The 22,997-nt window shown below is 44.0% G+C and overlaps 1 protein-coding gene across 4 annotated transcripts in view; it reads right to left on the reverse strand.

Annotated features, from left to right (window-relative positions):
• Window positions 1–22,997, reverse strand: part of WNT7B (Wnt family member 7B) — a 131,682-nt gene that overhangs the window by 19,588 nt on the left and 89,097 nt on the right. For all 4 annotated transcript variants that reach the window (XM_081191064.1, XM_081191063.1, XM_081191062.1 and 1 more), the window contains exon 2: window positions 20,462–20,688. In XM_081191064.1, coding sequence (XP_081047190.1) covers window positions 20,462–20,688 — 227 coding nt within the window. The remainder of the gene's footprint in view (window positions 1–20,461; window positions 20,689–22,997) is intronic.

Raw genomic sequence — 22,997 nt, forward strand, 5'->3', positions numbered from 1 at the left:
ATGTGTCCAGATGATAAAAAATATCGTCAATGTATCGCAGGTACAAGAGAGGTTTGAGTGGGTAGGAGTTCAGAAAACGTTGTTCTAAATCTGCCATGAAGATGTTGGCATACTGTGGGGCCATGCGGGTGCCCATTGCTGTGCCGCTGATCTGAAGAAACAGGTCATCACCGAATTTGAAGTTGTTGTGGGTAAGGACAAATTGGCAGAGTTTAGTGGCAAGGTCCGCTGTGGTTTTATCTGATATGGTGTTCCTTATAGCTTGTAAACCATCGTTGTGTGGGAGGTTGGTATACAGAGATTCCACATCCATAGTAGCTAGTATAGTATTGTTGGGAAGATTATTTAAAGATTGTATTTTCCTCAGAAAATCTGTGGTGTCACGTACATAGCTGGGAGCATTGATGGCATATGGTTTCAGAACAGAGTCCATATAACCGGAGACACCCACTGTAACAGTGCCAATACCTGAAATGATGGGGCGTCCTGAATTTCCTGGTTTGTGTATTTTGGGTAGAAGATAGAAAGTTCCTGGTCGAGGTTCTGTTGGTGTGTTGGTGAGGATCTGTTCTTGGATGTGGGGGGGGGGGTAGCTCCTTAACAATCTTGTTTAGTTCTTTCTTGTATTCTTGTGTGGGGTCTGAGTCCAATTTTGTGTAAAAGGCGGTATTGGAAAGTTGTTTGTGAGCCTCCTGAATGTAGTCAGTTTTGTTCATGATGACGACAGCTCCACCTTTGTCTGCTTCTTTAATTATAATATCTGGGTTGTTTCTGAGATTATTTATGGCTCTCCTTTCAGCATGGTTTAGATTTTGTTGTAAGCGATGGTGTTTTCTGGTCACATCTGTTTGGATTCTGTGGCGGAAGCAGTCAATGTACAAGTCCAGTGTGGTATTGCGTCCATCAGGAGGGGTCCATGTGGAGTCCCTTTTTGTGTAACACTTTTTCGGTGGTAGTTGGTGGTCCGTGTTCTGTTGGGAGGGTGGTTGTTGTTCTCCAGTGGGTTGAGAGGCGTTGTGTTGCGAAGTTGTTGTTTGCTCTGATTTGTCTTGTTGTTGTGTGTGTTGAAAATACTCCTTCAGGCGTAAACGGCGGAAAAATGCTTCCAAGTCCCCGTAGAACTGAATCATGTGTGGGGATTTGGCAGGGCAGAATGACAGTCCACGTGAAAGGACTGATTCCTCGGCTGGGCTGAGTGCTTGTTGTGAGAGATTGACAATATTGTTGATCTTGTTTTGATTAGTAGCCTGTAGGTTGGAAAGGTTGGAGAGTTTCTTGTTTTTCTGTTTTTTCAGTAGCTCCAGTTGAGAGTGGTAAATGTTTTGTTTTTCCTTTTGGAACTCTTGCCAAGCTTGGTGGTTCCTGATAGAGTTGTCCAATACAAGGAGTTCCTCCTTTATTAGCTTCTGTTTAGAGTAGAGAACGCTGATCAGATGTTTGAGCAGCTTCTTGATAAAGATGTTGAATAAGACCGGGCCCAAGACAGAACCCTGTGGCACCCCACTAGTCACTCTTCTCCAGGATGAAGAGGAACCATTGATGAGCACCCTTTGGGTTCGGTCAGTCAGCCAGTTACAAATCCACTGAGTGGTAGCATAGTCAAGACCGCATTTTACCAGCTTCTTTACAAGAATATCATGGGGCACCTTGTCAAATGCCTTGCTGAAATCAAGGTAGGCTACATCCACTGCATTCCCTTCATCTACCAGGCTTGTAATTCTGTCAAAAAACGAGATCAGGTTAGTCTGACATGACTTATTTTTCAGAAATCCATGCTGACTATTGGTGATCACAGCATTCCTTTCTAGGTGCCCACAGACTGTTTGCTTAATGATCTGCTCCAGAATCTTCCCTGGTATTGATGTCAGACTGACTGGGCGGTAATTATTTGGGTCCTCTCTTTTCCCCTTTTTGAAAATAGGGACAACATTTGCCCTCCTCCAGTCTGCCGGGACTTCACCTGTTCTCCAGGAATTCTCAAAGATGACTGCCAGTGGTTCTGAGATCACATCTGCCAGTTCTTTTAATACTCTTGGATGCAGTTCATCTGGCCCTGGAGACTTGAATACATCTAAACTAGCCAAGTATTCTTGTATTATCTCCTTAGTTATTCTGGGCTGTGTTTCCTCTGCTGAATCATTTGCTCCAAATTCTTCAGGTCGGGCATTGCTTTCTTTATCAGAGAAGACTGAGGCAAAGAAGGCATTGAGGAGTTCAGCCCTTTCTGTGTCCCCTGTTTGCATTTCACCATCTTCTCCTCTGAGTGACCCCACTGTTTCTTTGTTCTTCCTTTTGCTACGAACATACCCATAAAAGCCTTTTTTGTTGCTTTTAACCTCTCTAGCAAGCCTGAGTTCATTCTGTGCTTTAGCTTTTCTGACTTTGTGTCTACACGTGCTGGCTATTTGTTTGAATTCCTCTTTGGTGGTTTCCCCCCTTTTCCATTTTTTGTACACATCCTTTTTTAATCTTAATTCAGTTAAAAGTTCTTTAGATAGCCACCCTGGCTTCTTTAGGCACCTTCCATGTTTCCGTCTCATTGGTATTGCCTGACGTTGTGCTTTTACTATCTCCCTCTTAACAAACTCCCAGCCATCATGAACTCCCTTTCCTTTTAGTATTGCTGTCCATGGGATCTCACCCAGCGCTTCCCTAAGTTTTATGAAGTCGGCTTTCTTAAAGTCAAGAAATTGAGTCCTAGTATGCTTGGCTGCTCCTTTCCGCTGTATAGTAAACTTCAGAAGAGCATGATCACTCGCGCCTAATGATCCTTCCACTTCTACCCCACTAACCAGGTCATCAACATTGGTTAGGACCAGATCTAAAATGGCTGTTCCTCTTGTTGCTTCTCCCACTTTCTGGATAATGAAGTTGTCTGCAAGGCCAGTGAGGAATCTGTTTGACCTTATGCTCTTGGCTGAGTTTGACTTCCAACAAATATCCGGGTAATTGAAGTCCCCCATTACTATTATCTCCCTTCCTTTTGCATGCTTGGCCATCTGTTCCAGGAAGGCATCATCTATGTCCTCCGTTTGGCTTGGGGATCTATAGTAAACTCCCACAATAAGGTCTCTGTTATTCTTTTCTCCCTTAATTTTGACCCAAATGCTCTCACTTTGGCTTTGAGGTTCTAAATCTTGGATCTCTTCACAGGTATACACATCCCTGACATATAACGCCACTCCTCCTCCTTTCTTGTCTGGTCTGTTTCTCTGAAATAGATTGTATCCCCCCATTATTACATTCCAATCGTGGGACTTATCCCACCAGGTTTCAGTGATGCCTATTATGTCACTATTGGACTTTGAGAACGTTCAAAGCTATATTTTGTGGCTCAGATTGATCTCTAATTCAAATAATCCAACTGGAAATATTAATATCACCAAACATAACAACAAATATTCCTCATGGAAATTGGATATTAAAACCCACCACTAGTCATATTACTAGATGGTGATGTTACTGATGGTTATCTTTTGTAAAAATGTGTACCATGCAAGTCACAATCCCTGAGTTCATACATTCGGATGGGTTCGCATTAAGTGTTATCCATGTGGTGGAAAGGAATGCTCTTCCATCCCACTAGACAGTGCCCTGCCACCAAACATATGAACTGGGGCAATTTCTAGGATTGCAACTTAAGTATGCTGACCAGATACAAAGGAGGACGGGGACACCAAGATTCTGTAGGCCCTTTGGCAAGGTGATCTTAGTGCCCCACATAACCTTGAAGATACCGGGCGTTGCGCCTGACCTTCTTAGGTGCCTTCAATCCAGTGTGAGTCTGACCTTCCAAGGTGTTAGAATCAAATTCTGAAAATTCTGGCTGGAGGAAAACTACTGTATTTTCCATGTATAGGACGGTTTTTTAATTATTATAATTAAATGTTAAAAATTAGGGGTCGTTTTATACACGGATAGTGCAGAGGGGGGGTGTGCGGTTGTTGGCAGCCGTGAACAGGAGATTGTCAGAGGTTATTGTGTGGGTTATTGTTGGCTACGGCAATACCTGCTTTTTTAAAAAAAATATTTATTTATACAACAAGAAAAACACACACACAAAAACCACAAATACCAAATTACACACAAATTACAAAAATAACCATAGACACATAATTTTCTTTGCAAACAATAAAACATCTATTGGTCTTGTCAGGGAACTGCCATCAGTGCAGGAGGGAGAGAGAGAACTCCAGAGGGATCCCAGAGAGCGTCCCGGGATTGGGAGAGGCAGCCCATCTTCTGGGGAAGGGAATCAGCTCAGCTCCAGTGGAGAAGGGGGGCAGATGGGGGAATCTGAGAGGGGGTCACATGACTCCTTGCCGGGGACCAGCGGGGAGAGGAAGGGTCCTCCGCTGCCTACGCCTTCCTTGCGCAGAAGGCTTCCGCGCTGGGAAAGTAGGAGGTGACTGGGCGTCAAAGAACTTCTTTGCTGGAAGAAGTTTAAGAAACGCCCACTGACGGATTCTGCCAGCGATTGAGACAGCCACGGGTGAGTGGCTGTCCGGACAGAAAAGGTTCACTCAGGCAACCCAGCCAGGTGTTGGCACAGGCTTACGCACGAGCAACCCCTTGAACCATTACAGGTCTTAACACTAAAGACCCAACTTCCCGTCTATTCCATATTTCAAATTCATATTACTTATTGCCAATACACATTTTTTTCATAATTAAACTTATTCTCAATAAATCTAATTTCTTCTATCTACCTAGCAACTATCACTGAAGTTCCTCGAATGCTGCAACAGAATTTAAACTACTATATTTATTTTTCAGATATTCTTTGAAAACCTCCCATTTAGAAACAAATTCCTGTTTTGATTTATTCTTTATTTTTTTCTGATAAACCATCTAATTCGGCATATTCTGTCAGCTTTTGGATCCAATCTTGTATAGAGGGGATTTCATTACTCTTCCATTTTGCTGCGATCAAAACTCTTGCTGCCGCCGTCACATATAAAAAGATACCCTTCCTCTTTTGTGGAATATCCAAATCTGTTATTCCCAGGAGGTAGGCCTCTGTTTTTTTATTGAAAGAGATCTTTAGAATTTTTTTGCAGTTCTGCATGTATACTCTCCCAGAATACCTGTCAATACCTGCTTTCTATTGGCTACTGCTGCAGTAATTAGGCGGTCTTTTGGAGGCTGCCGTTGGTGAGCGGACAGATGACTGGTGGCTTTGGCGTGGTGTGAGATTGGCAGTGGCAGTCAGGCCGTTGAGTGATTTCCGGCAATCCCCGCCCCCCCATAAAAGCTCAACAACTCTGGGCAATCTCCCCTCCCCCATTTCCTCAATTGGGAGTCCCCAAAAATAGGGGTCATCTTATACAGGGGGGCATGTTAAATACGGTAATCTCTGTCTCTATTTTACCTGGAGATAGTTTGTGTCCGCAGCATATCACTTCAGATGGTGGGTGTGGGCTCACATCTTTTCCATGCAAAAAATGTCCCTGGCCATGAAAAATACAGCATGCTAAGCTAATATGATAATAGCCTAGTTTGCTAGAATTCTGTATGGAGGTACTTTTTATAGAGGCCCTTCTCTGCTGAGATTCCTGTATTTCAGGGATTGGGCTAGATAACTATCAGGGTCCCAACACTACAATTCTATGGTTCTGTGATTATGATTCAAGCTACATGATCCTCTACCTGCAATTGGAAGCAGTACATCTGAGAAACAGATTTACCAAGACTAGACCTTAGCTACTATTAAAGGTAAAGGTATCCCTGACCGTTAGGTCCAGTCGCGGATGACTCTGGGGTTGCGAGCTCATCTCGTTTAACAGGCCGAGGGAGCTGGCATCTGTCTGCAGACAGTTTTTCCAGGTCATGTGGCCAGCATGACTAAGCCACTTCTGGCGAACCAGAGCAGCACATGGAAAGGCCGTTTACCTTCCTGCCGGAGCAGTACCTATTTATCTACTTGCACTGCGTGCTTTCGAACTGCTAGGTTGGCAGGAGCAGAGACCAAACAATGGGAGCTCACCCCGTCGCAGGGATTTGAACTGCTGACCTTCTGATGACAGCGCCACCTGCGTCCCTTAGCTACTATTAGTATACAATTAAATGGGCATTTGTAGCAGTGAGAATGTCAAAGATACAATTCCCTTTACTTTAAAAGAGGCAACTTTTTGCTTTCCCATCGCAGAGTAATTTACAGTTGTGTGATGTAGAAGTTATTTAAGTCTGTATGGCAGTAGTTAGGTGCCTGTCTCCCAGGAGAAAAGCCCCAAAGCTGACCAGCACAAATATCTAGGCATCTTATCATCCAGGATATCAAGGAGCAGTGCCAGAAAAGTGTACAAGTTCCTTAATTTCACTTTTAAAAGCTTACGTGGCCATCTTGGGAAGGACTGAAAGGCTATATTTAATACGTTCTTTCTTGTTACACACACTTCAGATCATAAATATTCACCGAAATCAAGTGTGCCCTAAACTCTCAGTTGATGCCAGTTATACCACCTGGAGCCTGCAGCATATCTGTATATACATATTAAAGATCTTAAGTTTAAACTTTGTGTTCAAATATATATCCAACAAGATACTAAAAAGGTGAAAATTATATAAAGGAACTGACACAAAATACTGAGGGCTGGTTCACTCTCTGCTGCTGCAGCAAGGATGGCAAAAGGAGGCATTCCTAGACCCCTCCATCTGCTACAGGCAAATGTTATTCCTATTCTGCACCTTTCTTATTGGACTTTGAAACTGTTAGAAGCAATCAGATCTGCATATGTTCCTTTAAAAATCAAGGAGGCGGTGTCTGATAGAGAGATTTCCTTTTACCTCCTATGAAACCTGTGTTTCATTGTGTCAGTAGTATGTGGAATATTGCCACTAATCCCTCCCCAAAACAAACAAAAACGTGTTGTTGCAGAAAATCCTGTTGAGTAATAGGTCAGAGGAATCCCAGCGAACTCCCCTGCTAAGTGCTTCTGTTTGAACAGTAGTTAATATTACAGTGCCTGCAGTAAAGTAACACAGTTGATCGATGGAGAAGAGAAAGCAAACAATGGGGGACGGTGGTGGGCAGGCGGGCGAAGGAGAACGTGAAGGCAGCCTTCCTGAACTGCCAAAGGAAAATAAATGGGAGGTGGAAGAGATGGGGGGGGGAATGTGTTCATGCCTTGCTACCAGTGTCAGGATGTCATGGTGCATCAATGCGCTAGCAAAAGAGCCTGAGGGGAGCATGTCTTATTCAGAGATGGCAGAGCAGATGCAGAACAGTGACTTTATAGTAATCACAGAGGGAACAGTCCACTGGGAAGATCTCCTGTGCAAGACTTCAATGATGTCACCTTGAAGGAACAGCATTTTAGCTAATGGATCCTTGAAGAAGGAATTTGGGAGGTTTTGGGGCCTGGTTAGGGTAGCTGCACAATCAGGTTTGGGAAACCTGTTCCTTCAACCTACCCAAAATCACAAAGAGCTGTGCACAGGAGAGTTTCTCTTTGGCCACCTTTGTTCTTTTGCACTACGTTCCATAGAGGAATCCACATGCCCATGCTATAAGAGAGGTGCCGGTTTTGCCCTCCTGCAACAGGAACAAATATGGGCAAGAAGTAAATTGATAGTATGTGTCAGTTATGTAAGAATCATGCCCAGTAGCCTTTTTCATTTAGCATGCCCGTTGTGGTTGTCTTCTTATGTGCCTTCATCTTATGTGCCATTGCTGGGGGTGTGTCTTATTTTGCTTTTATTTAAATGTACTTTTTGTCTGGGTTATTCATAATCTCTGGCCTAAACTAGCAATAAGTTTTCTTTAAACAATAATAAAAAGGTTAATGTCACCTGTCCCTTTAAAACCAGGACTGTCCTGTTTTGGGGGTACATTGGGGTCCCATGGATGCAGGTGGCATTGTGGGTTAAACCACAGAGCCTAGGGCTTGCTGATCGAAAGGTCGGCAGTTCGAATCCCCGCGATGGGTGGGCTCCCGTTGCTCGGTCCCTGCTCCTGCCAACCTAGCAGTTCGAAAGCACGTCAAAGTGCAAGTAGATAAATAGGTACCGCTCCAGCGGGAAGGTAAACGGCGTTTCCGTGCACTGCTCTGGTTCACCAGAAGCGGCTTAGTCCTGCTGGCCACATGACCTGGAAGCTGTATGCCGGCTCCCTTGGCCAATAAAGCGAGATGAGTGCCGCAACCCCAGAGTCGGTCACGACTGGACCTAATGGTCAGGGGTCCCTTTACCTTTACCTTGGGGTCCCGTTTAGCCCCCTTATTTTCTGGTTTGGAAGTCATAAAAATAAAAATTGGCATTTGTGTGCTCACCCAAACTTGCTTGTCTTGCCCCAACCAAAGATGCTAGATCGAAACTACTATTCAACCCAGGCAGGGAACTGCTCCTGATGCTAAGAGCAGGGAAATGATCATTGGGGCCACAACAGAATGGAAGGGCTATTATTTAAAGAGGGGGTTGCACATTGAATGTAATCACACCTTTAACATAACAACTGCTTAGGGTATAAAACTGATACAAGAAAGTTTGTAGGATGTAACACACTTTCTTAGACTGCCTGGTGCAGATCCCCAAGATTAATGTAAAAAACCTCTGGGGTTATTTTGCTGGAAGTCTCCTTGCTGATTCCATGTGGTGCATGGGAATCATTTTTATCCAGAGAGTTATGAAAATAATAATTTGAAGTGCTTGGCCTTTAGGCCCCACCCCTTTAAAAACATTCATATTCCAAAATGCATTTAGGGTGGGGATGAGTTTATTTTTAGCTGCAAACTGGCAGTATAGCTGTCTGTCATATAAACATTTCTTGGCTTGACTGCCATAATACATGACGCAAACGAAAGTTAATGTACACTCCTTGTATGTTTTTGCATAACAAAATGATTTATTTTTCAAAAGACTGCCCAAATGCTCATATACATAATAACAAAAAACCAAAAAGCATGCTATTTTACAAAATCCCTGTATTTGGGGTACATTTGTGTTGCATGGGGGAGGGTTCTTTCAAACTTTGGAAATGCCATCCAGTGTTTTTTTGTTAAAGAACATGTGGTTTACTAAAAAGAATGTATGTTAAGGAAGAGAGAAGAAAAGGAAGGATGCAACACATGTAACAGTGAATTTTAATTCTATGTTTAGCATTTGCCACTCGATGTAAAGAACCAGACTAGATGACCAACCCTATCATCTATAATTGTAGGGAAGGGATTTCAGCAGCACAGGAACCACAAGCAAATGCTTGAGCAGTTTGAAAAGCAAATAGAACCTGCTAAAAGTGTATGTTTTGATGTATTTAATGTACAGCAATGTTTCTGTTTTGTGTGTGTGTGATTGTAAGCTCATTGCTTCTGGGACTAGTCATTTAGGCTGCAATTCTACACACTCCGTGGGACTTAACTGCAAGTAAACATGCAAAGGGCTGGGCTGTTAACTTGTTACTGTGCAAAGCACCATAAAAACTGTGGAGCTATAAATAAACAACAATAGTAGTAGTAATAAAAATAATAAGGCACTAGGCATCCAGACTTTCAGGTCTATAGATAGCCTGTGAAGAAATCAGGATTTCACTTGTTTTGCCCAGCTGGCTCTTGCAGCTTCAATTCATGTCAGAACACAGTAAAGTGCTGAAGGCAAACATTTTTCATCTTCTAGAGTTCAGAAGAGAGTTTGGCATAATTAGCTGCAAAAGGGCTGAACAAGGTATTTGAGGAAATCTGACAACTATCTGGCATGTGTCTAACTAGACTAAAGAGGAGGGTTTTGTTTTAGCTCTTCACAATAGAAACCTCACAATGTTACTGGATCCAGGGATTTATTAAGTAAGTCATATGTCTAGACCAGCCTTCTCCACCTTGGTGACCTCCCATCAACCTGAGTGACATGGGCTGATGAAAGCTGAAGCCCCAAACATCTGGAGGGCACTGGGTTGGTGAAGGCTGATTTAGGCTGTTGCCTTTCGAGGCCCTTTAAACAAAATTGCAATGGTTTAAAAAGCTAAATACAGAACTAAAAATGTTTTGCTGAACTTAAAATGGTAAGATATTTAACACTTGTGATTGAATCTAAAGTGCTTCAGACAGCATTCCTATGCCTACTCAGAAGTAAGTAAGCCTACTTCAGTAAGTACTGAAGTGTTAGTCTAGTTGTTATTGCTTTGCTTGCTTTTGAATTTGTCAGGTATCAAACATGAAACCTTATATAAATGGTCCAATGCTAAAGACCATTGCATGCCAATCAGATGCTATCAGATACTCTGTAGCATTGTATATGTCAGCTATCAATTACAGTAATAAATGAAATACTATTGCATATTCAACATCATCAAAACTTGAAATTAAATCTCATGTAATACCAAATGCAGATATCAATCTATGACAGAATATTCAGTGACGTGCCTGCATGGATATAGTGTTTGACTATAACAAGGGACACCTGAGTTAGATAAGACCCCCACTTATTTATGAAATTCATTAGCTAAGCATGAACTAGTCAGAAACTCTCAACCTAATGTACACTGCATAGTAATTTTGAGAGCACTGCCCATAAGGTACAAATGTGGCCAATTATAGATGATTTTATTTAATAATAATTAAGAAGAGAATTCCAGGTAGAATTTTTAGAATTCCATTTATTTTATCTTGGGCCCTTTCAGGGTGGGGTGAGGCTTATCTTGTAGAATCACATTAGATTTGGTGTGTTTGTATTTCTGGTACTCTCTACTTAATTCACGACACACACATATTTACCATTTGCATTTGCTTGACCAACATTTGAATCTCCACCATCCACAAGTGTGCCAACTCTAGGGGGCCATTTTGTCACCACCCCCATCAATCTCTGTTGGAAAGGGGCCAGGACCCCCTGAATGCTGAGGGAGCCTGGTGTGTACCTTATGCATGCGATGTCACACACATCACACATTGTGTGTCCCAGCTTCAATGGCCAACTCCACGGCTTGGCCTTCTCCAGAAGACGAGACGCCACTCACGCATCATACATGTGACATCACACACACACACAATGTGTGCCACCCTCCAACCAGGCACCTCTGACCATCCAATACTACTGGTTATAGCTTGAAGGAAGGAATTCTTCTTGGTGTGTCTCACAGCACAATCTGAACTATGTCTACTCAGAAGTAAGTCCTAATGAAAGGGGAGGGGGTTACTTCCAGGTAAGCAGAGTTACAACTGTGGCCTTAAGATATGCATATAACAAACTGGAACCTTGAGCTTCCCATTATCTATCATCTTTTGCTTTCTTAGCAGTAACAATACCCTCCCACTTCTTATCTCACCAGAGCCAAGATAATCTTTAGATAGGCTTCTCTTTTCTCCATAAGAAACCTTGTTGTTGGTTTTTCCCTGCTTCCAGGCTGCCTGATGATAAAGCTGGAATTCCACGACATGTATTGCTTTCTGCTGATTTACTGCTTCAAGGACAGCTAAACAGCAGCAGCACTTTGCAGTTCTTTCCGACGGTGCCTCTTAGCATTGCCCCAGCTTACTGGCTCCCCGGGCCTGATGTCATGTGGCTGAAATAATTCCAACAGCCATCCTTCCTGACACACATATTTGGATAATTGGTATCTTTAGACATAGTCTGACTTAGTGGCTCTTTCAGAAGCTGAAAATAGGCTCTATTGGTAAAAGATACATGCTTACATCCCAGTTTGTATTCATTTTAATGCCATGTAATGCCATTATAGTGTAAGCCCCACCCCCACCCCAGGTGTCCTTTTATTTTGCACTCTTGTTTTCCCTAACAGCATAAAGGACAGTTTGGGAAGGAGCATTTTTGTCAGGAACATGAGCTGAGGGAAAGAGTTAACTGCCTACCCTGGGCACCAGGGTCTTATAAAATCAGAGAGTTGGAAGTGTGCTTATGAGCTAATCTAGTCCAAGGGTGGGCAGGCTTCAGTCTTTGGAGATCTACTTTGTTTTTGTTTTGTTACTGGATCCTTGAAACCCATTGACCAGAGCCTGGTGGACAGGATAGACATTTCAAATGAAATAATTTTGAGCCCAGGAATTTGTTTAGAGCACCAGAGCTGAACGGAGGTCACAATCCTGCCACACAAAAAGCCACTCCTGGTTAGCTTCTCCCCTGCCCACATTTCAATAACTTTGTTTGTTTGTTGCATGGTGTGTATGTCATTTTTATGTTATTATTGTTATACAGGAGACAGGTTGCTTTGTTTGTTTGTTTGTTTGTTTGTTTGTTTGTTTGTTTAATTTGTGTACCACCCTTTATCCACAGATATTGGGGCACTTCACAACATAAAAATGCTGTCAGAAATCCTTGCCAGTTTACTTCAAAGCACAAGAGTAAATTGTGCTCTAGCTTCTGACCTCCACTGATCTAGTTCAAACTCAAGGATGCAACCACATCATCCTTGAGCCACGAACATGTGCTTAAATGCCTTCTGTAAAGGGGAAGCCACCAGTTCTCAAGGCAATTCTCTTTCACAGTTGGCCAGTTCATGTTGTTAGAAGGTTCCTTTTCATGTTTAGTGAAGAACTGCTTCCCTGCAATTTCCATCCTTTGGCTCTAGTCCTGCCCTCTGGGGCAACAATGAAGAAATCTGTTCAACCATTTGCATGAAATGCCCACCAGGCTTTTGAAGACATTGTCATGGGCTCTCCTTAATCTTCTACTCTCTAGGATAAATATAACCAACCATTTGATCTGGACAGACCTTTCCCAGTTATTGCCCAAAATTTAGAGATCCAATAATTTCCATTGTCTTCTCTATTTCAGCCTTGATACTGACCATCTGCTTTGACTTGACCTAAAGATGCCACAGATTGGAGAGGGGACTCTGTATGTCTAAAGCGTGTGCTCTGTGGCTGAATCCTGCCTCTTCTCCTTGCAGCACAGGCACAAACATGTCTGAAGAGCTTCTCTCTCTGGTACATGAATTAGACATGTCACGTTTCCTGGGGCTCAGAGCCTGATGCAAAGAGGGGCAGCACAGTAGAACTCAAGGGTGGCATCTGGTGGGAGGAGAGTGCAGAGCTTGCCATCATCTGACGACTTCTCTTTAAAGCAGCATTACTGACCTCTTTTCTGCCTTCAAAATGAAAACCCTCCAAGTGTCCCAATTTTCCAGAAATAGTTTCAGAATTACAGAAGCCATCTCGGTTTCTGATTTGATCCTGGAATGTCACTGCTTCCCTTTTTCCTTCCCTCCACTTCTCAGAGAACAATGAAAAGTGATGGAGGGATCAGATGCGTGCCCCCCCCCTCCCTGCCATCCTGTCCTTTGTGGAAAGAAGAGACTTTGCTGTGTAGGTGTGGGGGCACAAATGGAGTCCTGTTTATACTGCAAAAAGGTACATGCATCAAATGAAAGGATATAGTGAAGCTGTCATCACTATTCTGGCAGCCCTTCTTATAATTTTGAAGGAAAATGTCACCAACACTTTAAATTATTTAATTGCAATGCTTCAACAGCCAGCAATTTTTCAAGGAAATGCATGGAGTGTTTATTCCTTTATGGTGGCCTTCCACTGCAATACTAAGCATTTTTACTCAGAAGTAAGTAAGAATTCACTCAGTTTACTCTTTGGTATGTTCCTGCTCATTTTCACAGTTTCTGTCGTTGTTGTTGCTGCTGCTGCTGCCCACCTTTTCCCCTGACTCAAGCCAGCTTACCTCTGAAAATTTATTTCATTCCATTTATCTGTGGAAGGTGTTGTACACGATCCCTTCCCTCACACATTTTTTCTTTACAACAATCCTGTGAGAAGGTTCGGTGGAGAGGTTGCAACTGGCTCAAGGTGACAGGTGCACCATACATGATGTCTATGTGTGCAGCAAGATCAACCGCGGGAAAAGCTTCCTGGTGTAGAATAGGACGCCCTTATTTTCATCTGAGAAATGTTGGAGGGTATGAAAATATATTTATATGTCTGGTCCTTGTGTGCTTCAACCTACCTCTTTCTCACTGGGGCCAAATTAGACATGAAGACAAGAGATCCATGACCAACTTTGTGCATGAAATTCATATCAGAAGCATGGTACTGTGTGTCAACCTCCCCGCCCCCACATAGCATTTTCCCTGTGAAAAATGTCCCCCTTCTTAAAGTTCCTATTTGATTTCATGGAAAACTTTGCATCAGGGAGCAACCTGTGTGCCTTCAAGGGCCAGATGCAGTGATGAGAGGCTGTATGGGGGCTGCTTGCTGCGGGGGGGGGGCAGTGAGTGGAGCCATTCTCACTCACACACTCGCCGACTCACTCACTCATTCTCTCTCGTGGACCACCCTTCCCCATATGAACCTTCCTGGACCCTGATCTTGCCACCTGGGGCTCTTCTCTGCATGGTCTCCTCTGTCGTTGCCCCTCAGGGTTCCCTGCCTTGCACCAAATCTGTCATTGTTTTGGCACACTTTTGTTTTTTGAGATGTTTGGGCAGCACCAACAATATGCCTGTATTGGCAAATCTGCTTTTAATATGTTAGTGGAATTTTATTATTGTATTTTATTTTATTTTATTTTACTTGGTGGTAAATTGCTTTAAGACTTCTTTAGTGCTTATGTCCACATCTGTTACATACCCCCTTCCAGGTGTGCGTTGCCCACCTGTGCCTTACATGGATTACGACTATAATTTGCACGTTTATGTGATGGTACCACCTTCATGCGATAGGCATACACAAATCAGCCTGTAACAAACATCAACCCTCCTTTCTGATGAGGTAAGGTTTAGCACTCCTCTGCACTGTGTTTAAAATTCTCTAATTTCTTCTCTTTATTATCTTCCAGATTATTTTGAGCTTCCAATCTTCATTTCTCACTCTCACACCCCATACTCCCAATTACTGGAGTAAAAACAAATATATCAATATAGATTTTCCCATAATAAATATACAGATGTTTTATAATAAACATACCATCAACCTGACATTAACAGTAACCAAATAGTTAAATAACAGTGCCAATAATATGACAAAATGACAGTATGAGAAAAAATAACAAAAAAAACAAATAAAAGTAATAATAATAAGAAGAGTGTTTCACATTAACCAAAATGCGGTCTGAATTGGTTCAGGATTTCTTTCTGACTCTAATAATTTGAACCATATCACAAGGATACTGGAAATGCTGTCTTTGCATCCTGGGTGTATTCTGTGGTGCATAGAAAAAGTTCAGAATGCTGTATTCAGTACTGAATTCAGCATCCATAAAATCTTAGGGGTTTTTTATATATAAAAAGCTAGTTTCTGACCTAATGGATGTGAAGCTAGATTTGAAAGGCCAGAACTAGACATTACCCCTTCCAATCTACGCCCCATCCCAAGGGATGAGGGTAGGGAGAACAAGGATTACACACCTCCGTCATTGGTGCTGTGCAATGCCAGGTCCATAGGCAACAAAACTGCCACCATGCGTGACTTTTTTGTCTCGCAGGGGATTGACCTGGCTTGCGTGACGGAGACCTGGGTACGGGAAGGCGAAGTAGTCTCCCTACATGAGATAACACCCCCAGGTTTCTCTGTCCTCCATCAATCGCGGACTGTAGGTCGGGGGGGAGGAGTAGCGTTGTTATTCCGGGAGGATTGCTCTTTCAGAGCTCTGCCATCACCGGCAATCTCCGGCATTGAATGTGTTGGTCTCGTGTGGGGCACCAAGGAGAGCTTGGCTGTCTGGCTGGTGTACCGACCACCCAGCACATCTGCAGCCACCCTGTCAGATCTGCTGGAGGTGGTGGCGGGCTGGGCCTTGGAGTTCCCAAACCTACTGGTTTTGGGAGACTTCAACGTCCATGCCGATGCCGCTCCCTCCTCACAGGCTCTAGACCTAGTGACTTCCATGGCAACACTAGGGCTCTCCCAGTTTGTTTTGGGCCCCACTCATCAAGCAGGCCACACGCTGGATCTGATCTTTGGGGCTGGCATAGATGTGATCATGCTCCCCGCTGTGAAAGTGCCATGGTCTGATCACTACGCTTTAAAAGCCAAGATTGACTTCCCGCTCCTCCCCGGCTCGGGTGGCGAGCCTATTTGGGCTCGTCCGCGAAAACTGATGGATCCTGATAGATTCCGACAAGCCTTGCGGAACCCTGCTCCTCCTGGCGACTCATTAGATGACCTTGTTGAGGACTGGAATAACCGGCTCTTGGCAGCCATTGATGAAATCGCGCCTAAGCGCCCTCTGCGACCCCGTCGAAACCGGGCCCCTTGGTTTACTGAGGAGCTCCGGAAAATGAAGCGGGATCTCAGACGGCTAGAGCGAGTATGGCGACGGACTCGTGACGGAGCCTCAAGAACATCTTATAGGACGCTTATGAAAGCCTATGAGATGGCTATGAAAGCTGCTAAGAAATCTTACTTTGCAGCTTCTATTGCATCCGCTAGCTCTCGCCCGGCACAACTTTTTAGAATAATTAGGTCAATAACGTCCTTAGGAGGACAACCAAATTTAAGCACAAATTCGACCCACAGCTGTGAGGCATTCGCGAGCTTTTTTGCGGAGAAAGTCCTGTTGCTCCGCCGTGACCTCCCTGCCAATTTAGATACAGTGACTGAACTGGAGGCCCCTCGACTGACTTCAGGTCCAGTGTTGGACCATTTCGATCGGATACTCCCTACTGATGTGGATAGATTCCTCCAAGTTGGTAGGCCCACCACCTGCCTCCTTGATCCATGCCCGTCTTGGCTGATTAGGGAGTGTCCAGATGTTGCGCGGACCCCCCTGGTTGAAATTATCAATTTGTCCCTTGACACGGGGACATTCCCAGGGGAACTGAAGGAAGCAGTGGTGCGTCCACTCTTAAAGAAAGCTTCATTAGATCCCTTAGACCTATCCAATTACCGCCCAGTTTCAAATCTTCCATACCTGGGTAAGGTAATTGAGAGAGCGGTTGCTGAACAGCTTGGTAGGTTTCTGGAGGAAACATCGGCATTAGATCCATTTCAGTCCGGTTTCCGTCCTGGTTTTGGGACGGAGACGGCTCTGGTTGCCCTAACAGATGATATCCGTAGACAACTGGATCGAGGCGGGTCAGGACTGCTGATCCTTTTAGATTTGTCAGCAGCCTTTGACATGGTCGATCATGATCTTCTGGACCATCGCCTTGCAGACGTGGGGATACAGGGCATAGCCCGTAACTGGTTGTGCTCTTTTATCTCTGGTCGGGGACAGAGGGTGGCACTAGGGAGGGAAATGTCGTCACGCCACTCCTTGGTGTGTGGAGTGCCGCAGGGCGCAATTCTCTCCCCAATGCTTTTTAACATCTTTATGCGCCCCCTTGCCCAGATTATCCAGAGCTTTGGGCTGGGCTGTCATCAATATGCTGATGACACTCAGCTCTATCTACTGATGGATGGCCACACCAACTCGGCCCCTTACACACTGACCAGATGCTTGGAAGCTGTGGCTGGATGGTTTCGTGGGAGCCGATTGAAACTAAATCCTTCGAAGACAGAGGTCCTATGGCTAGGTCGGGATAGCATGGGGATGAGGGACCAACTCCCTTCTCTTGCGGGGGCCCAATTAGTGCCATTGCCTTCCGTTAAGAGTTTGGGTGTAATCCTTGACGCCTCCCTTTCCATGGAGGCGCAAGTCACAGCAACAGCCAAGGCGACATTTTTCCACCTTCGCCGCATCAAGCAGTTGGTCCCTTACCTTTCCCGCCCCGACCTGGCCACAGTGATCCATGCGACAGTCATCTCCAGGCTTGACTACTGTAACTCGCTCTACGCGGGGCTGCCCTTGAAGCTGTCCCAGAAACTCCAGCGGGTACAGAATGCTGCAGCGAGGCTCCTCACAGCGTCTCTGCCATGGGAGCATATTCATCCAGTGCTTTTCAAGCTGCACTGGCTCCCGGTGGAGTACAGGGTCAGATTTAAGGTGCTGCTTTTGACCTTTAAAGCCCTTCACGGCCTAGGACCCTCGTACCTACGGGACCGCCTCGCCTGGTATGCCCCACGGAGAGCCTCAAGGTCCATAAATAACAACACCCTAGTGGTCCCAGGCCCTAAGGAAGTTAGATTGGCTTCAACCAGAGCCAGGGCCTTTTCAGCACTGGCCCCAACTTGGTGGAACGCTCTGTCTCATGAGACCAGGGCCCTGCAGGATCTGATCTCTTTCCGCAGGGCCTGTAAGACAGAGTTGTTCCGCCTGGCCTTTGGATTGGAGCCAATTTGATTCCCTCCGCCCCCTTTTTCTTTTTTCTTTTCCTTCTCCTGCAATGAGGCTCCATTTTAATATTTTAATGTTCCATTATTTTAATATTGTATTTTATTTTTGTTTTTAAGTTGTAATCACTCATCTTGTTTTTATTATTGCTTGTAAGCCGCTCTGAGCCCGGCCTTGGCTGGGGAGGGCGGGGTATAAATAAAAAATTATTATTATTATTACTCAAGTTGCCTGGAAACCACCAAAACAACAGACTCACGCCTCCATTTCTTTTCTGAAACGCATGATGCCGTGCCATCCTCTTTCTCTGAGCTTAGTTCACTTTGTGGGCTGCTGATTGTGGAGACAGGGAAGGGAAGAGTGTGGGGAGCAAACATGTGGCCTGAATGGTTGGTGGTGTTGTGTTGTTTTTTATTACATGCTGCTTGTGGAGGGTGTGGGAGAGGAGACCTGGAGTTGCTATCCAAAACATATGAGCGATGCTGACTGTAACCTCAAAGGCAAAGGGGGCAGCATCTCATTGTCCTGTCCCAAAATTAGAAAAATATATATGAAAATAATAAAATTCGCCACACACATTTACGTAAAATGGGGGAGCACATTTGTTGAGTGCATAATTTGCATGGTTTGCAGAATTCAGATTTCCTTGACACAAAGCTTGGTTTGCCTGTATGCAGAATTTTAATTCCTTTATTGGCATTTACCAAGCTCTGATTATGGGTTCATCAAAGCTCCACATGGTCTTTGGTGGAGGTCTTTGCCAGAGACTGAAGCTGGGGCTTCCTGCATGCAGCTGATGTCCATTGCCACTAAACCATGGTCACTATGCTGCTGGCTTCCCAGATGATAAATAGACTTAAGGTAGCAGTGGCTAATGCTTTTTGACCCAGGGACTATAGTCAACCTTGGCCAACACTCTGAGGCCCACAAGACCACACACACACGCCCCACAGAGAGAGAGTACACCCAGGCAGACATATATGAGCACACAGCCCCACTTCCTCAGCTGAGCTGTGGCAATCATTGCACCCTGTTCACCCAAGTAATTTGGGAGGGGGGTGGTTTGCATCCCCATCAGTGCACTGGGTTCTGCCCAGCCCAACACTGTGTTGACTTTCTTTTTCTTTTCTTTTCCACTTCTGCCAAAATCTGTGGGGTCTTGGGGAAAGCAGGAAAAAAATGCTTGTGGGGCAGAGATTAGGCCCCCAAACTAAGAGTTATCACCCCTGACTTAAAGCAGTCTCTTATCACAGGAGCAGATCAGAGTCTAGCCCTTAAATTATTCAATCAGTCTTTTAATCATAAATTACTGAAAATCTGCAGATCCTGCATTCCACTGAAGGTGTTCAAGAGTCCCCTTTCCCCAGCTATTCTTCTTCTTGTGGTTTCTTACCCCTCTACTTAACCTTCTGCTTTGGCTTCAGATGAACCTACAATCCCAAAGCAAAACACAGCTGAAATGGCCATGTTTAGTCTGAGTTTGGTTTAAACCATAAAAAGCCACCAAGCGCCACATCAATCAGAGTCAGACATTTTTGGGAGTTCCCCAGGTTCACTGAACAAGTTCACGAACTTGGTGAATATTTTGGTTAATGTAGTTCAGGGATGGAAAAAAGCCCAATTCTTACCAGAGATACAATTGACAGTTGTTCACCCTGAAACTTTGAATGTGAAGACCAGCATCTTCCAGCAAACACAGTCATTTTCCATACTAGTACAATATTAGGTCCATGTTCACATGCTACCAGCATATTACCAACACACACAAAAAAGAAGAAAACCCTTCCCCATAATTGGCTCCAATATGGAACCCGAAATTTGCTTCAAATTCATTTTAAAAAATGTCTGTGGCAGTTCTAAGGATGCAGTCCAGTCAGTTACCAGTTCCAATTTCAAAATGAGCCCAAGAGACTTGCAGATCACTACTAATATAGCATAGTGGAGGATGCAGGGCCAATTCACATGAACGAATATTTCTAATCTACATATGAATTGATGCCCTTTACACCAAAAGGAAGAATCTAGGATGCTAAGGGGGGGGGCAGGCACTAGGGCTACACAGCACTGAAGAGCTTTCTGGGGTAAAGGGAAAATGCCTCACACAATTTAAAACAGGGTTACTGAGGTTTCACGTTGTATATGTGCAAGAGTTATGCCACTTGGTTTCATTAATCTGTGCCAATATATTGACATTTGACTTGCCACATTAACATGAAGAAAGAAAGAGAAAGAGAAAGAGAAAGAGAGAGAGAGAGAGAGACATTATCTGATCTATTGAGGATGATAATTACATTTGGCATCTATTATATGCCTGTTAATATGTTTTTCCTCTTCAACATTACTTGAAGGAATCCCTTACCTACTCGAAGCTCTTGACCAAAGACTGTTTTCTCTCCCAGGGCTGAGCAGTTCCACCTGCCATATCGGAACTGGTACTGGCATTCATTGATCCCCATCTGGGCCCCTTCTCCGATCACTATGATGGCATCAGGACGGCTCTGGCAGATTGCTCGCTGCCGAGGGGCCAAGCCTGGGATTTTGTTGCAGATTATGTTTGCTCCTAAAGCCACCACAGATGACAAAGCTCTAAAGGAAAGCAGAGAAGAAGCATTAGAGCTAATGGAAGCCATTAATTCCATTTCCTTGATAGCATAGCATGCTGGACAAGGCAACTGGCTAAGAGCAAAAGGGCTGGAACGGAGCTCCTATAATTACGCACACTTATCCCAACCTCTTTGGTCTGGCAGTGGGGCTGGAAACCTTGCATGACTTTCGGTAATGCCTAGTTTTGCTTGGGCCAGAGTTACCACATGTGCAATCTGTCTTACAAAACGTTGGCACTTCCAGCTTCTGCCTGTGATCATACGAGGCAATGAGGAGATGTGAGAAATAGATATTAAAAATCTGATTTGGATTTTTGGAAATTTTGCTAACTGAAGGGCAGATTAAGTTTAGTGGGCACTGGCTCCGCCTCACTGCAGAATGCTTTCAAGCCAGTTCATCCCTTTCTAATTTTAAACCACAACATAAAAAGTAGGGGATGACTTTATTCAACCAACATTCACGCTCATTATTATAAACATGAGGTGATGAATGATTAATAGGAGCTTGCGAGCACAAATTTCAGAGTCAGGTTTTTCAGACCTGGAAAACGGTCTGGAACTTTTCACAGAAGTGTCTCAAATGTTTAGACAGAGTAAAAGAAACATTTCCAATAACTGCAGCAGACACGCTTGCAATTTTCATTAAAGTTTTTGTCTTCTGCAGTATGCTATCTCAGTGATAAACAGTTTTGAGGCTGCAACGCCCTTAGCAAAGGGGAGCTGACCCCTGCTGGAAACAGGTTGTGCTTCAAAATGAACCAGGAGGACTAAGCTATGGCTTTAACACCAGAGCAAGAGATTGTACTGCTTTATTTATTATTTTAAAAACTTATACAGTGGTGCCTCGCAAGATGAAATTAATTCGTTCCGCGAATTTTTTCGTCTAGCGAATTTTTCGTCTTGCGAAGCACGGTGTCGGAAAAGTTTTGGAAAAGCTTCAAAAATCGCCAAAAACCTCAAAAAAGGCTACCACACCGCGTTCTATGAGTTGCTCCTCGAAGTCAAGTCGCAACTGTATTAAGGGTGTTAAGAAAAAGGAAACAAACTTGCAAAAAACGCAAGACGTTTTCGTCTTGCGAAGCAAGCCCATAGGGAAATTCGTCTTGCGAAGCAGCTCAAAAACCGCAAAACCCTTTCGTCTAGCGAGTTTTTCGTCTTGCGAGGCATTCGTCTTGCGGGGCACCACTGTGTACTGCTTTTCACTTATCTCAAAGCAGTTCGCAGTGTACATGAAACCATTACAATAAATAACAGAACATCCATATAGTCATATAATTTCAAGAACTAAAGCAACCAGAATCAATAAAGTACTCAATAGTCAAGAAATGCTGTAGAAAACTAAAAGGCCTTTAATTGTCTGTGAAAGCCCCTCATAATCAGTGGTCACCAGATCTCCATAGGGAGTTCATTCCATAAAATGCAACATCTGCACTGCAATACATAGGCAGCCCCTAGGAGCCTCGCAGTGGTTTCCATTCTAATATCCAGAGCTGAAGATCAAACAGCACCACAGTGCTGGAGAGGAAGCTTGAATAGTAGGGGTGGTATTCAACTAAGTTTTACTCAGAGTTGACCCATTGAAACTAATGGGGATCTGATGACTTCTCATCCATTACAGAGTGGTACAACAGATGTTGTTGGCTAAACTAACAAATTTGAGAGAACAGAACATCAGACAGGACAACTTTTTGTTTAGATGGAATGTCTTTATTCAACATTATATTAGATAAGGTTTTTCACTAGATGTGAGTCATGGGTACTCTCACTGCCCACAGCATTCATGGCACCAGTCCTGCAAGTCCACCATCCATTAACTACATGCAGCAAATAAAAGAAGAGAAAAAGCTTGCAGCAGAGACTGAAACACAATACAATATATGTAATGCCATTTCCAAGGTTGTGCTTTAGAACAAGGCATCCTTGACGGACACCTTAGCCAGGTAGAGACAAGGTGTGTGATGTGAACTTGAGGGATGTCTTATGCAACCTCTAAGCTTCCTTGTGCTTTGTGAAAAGCGAAAATGGGAGCGTTTTAAGTAGTGGAGTCCTTAGCCAGTCTGGGAGCCCTTGTATATTGGTACAGTGAACGGTGCAAATGCAAATGTTGAAATGTTATAGGGAATAACCATATCTATTTTGAAGTCCCTTTTCCCAGCAGCAGTTTTAGGCATTAAAGAAATGCAAACAGAATATTAACATGCTCATTGTTACACTGGATTCTGGAATTCTTCGGCCTGTTAAGGATTCAAATTGATCAGGCCTGGTCCTGGCACTCGCTGTGACCTGCAGACT

This window comes from Podarcis bocagei (assembly GCF_964188305.1).
Source record: "Podarcis bocagei genome assembly, chromosome: 4".
NCBI classification, from domain to species: Eukaryota; Metazoa; Chordata; class Lepidosauria; order Squamata; family Lacertidae; genus Podarcis; species Podarcis bocagei.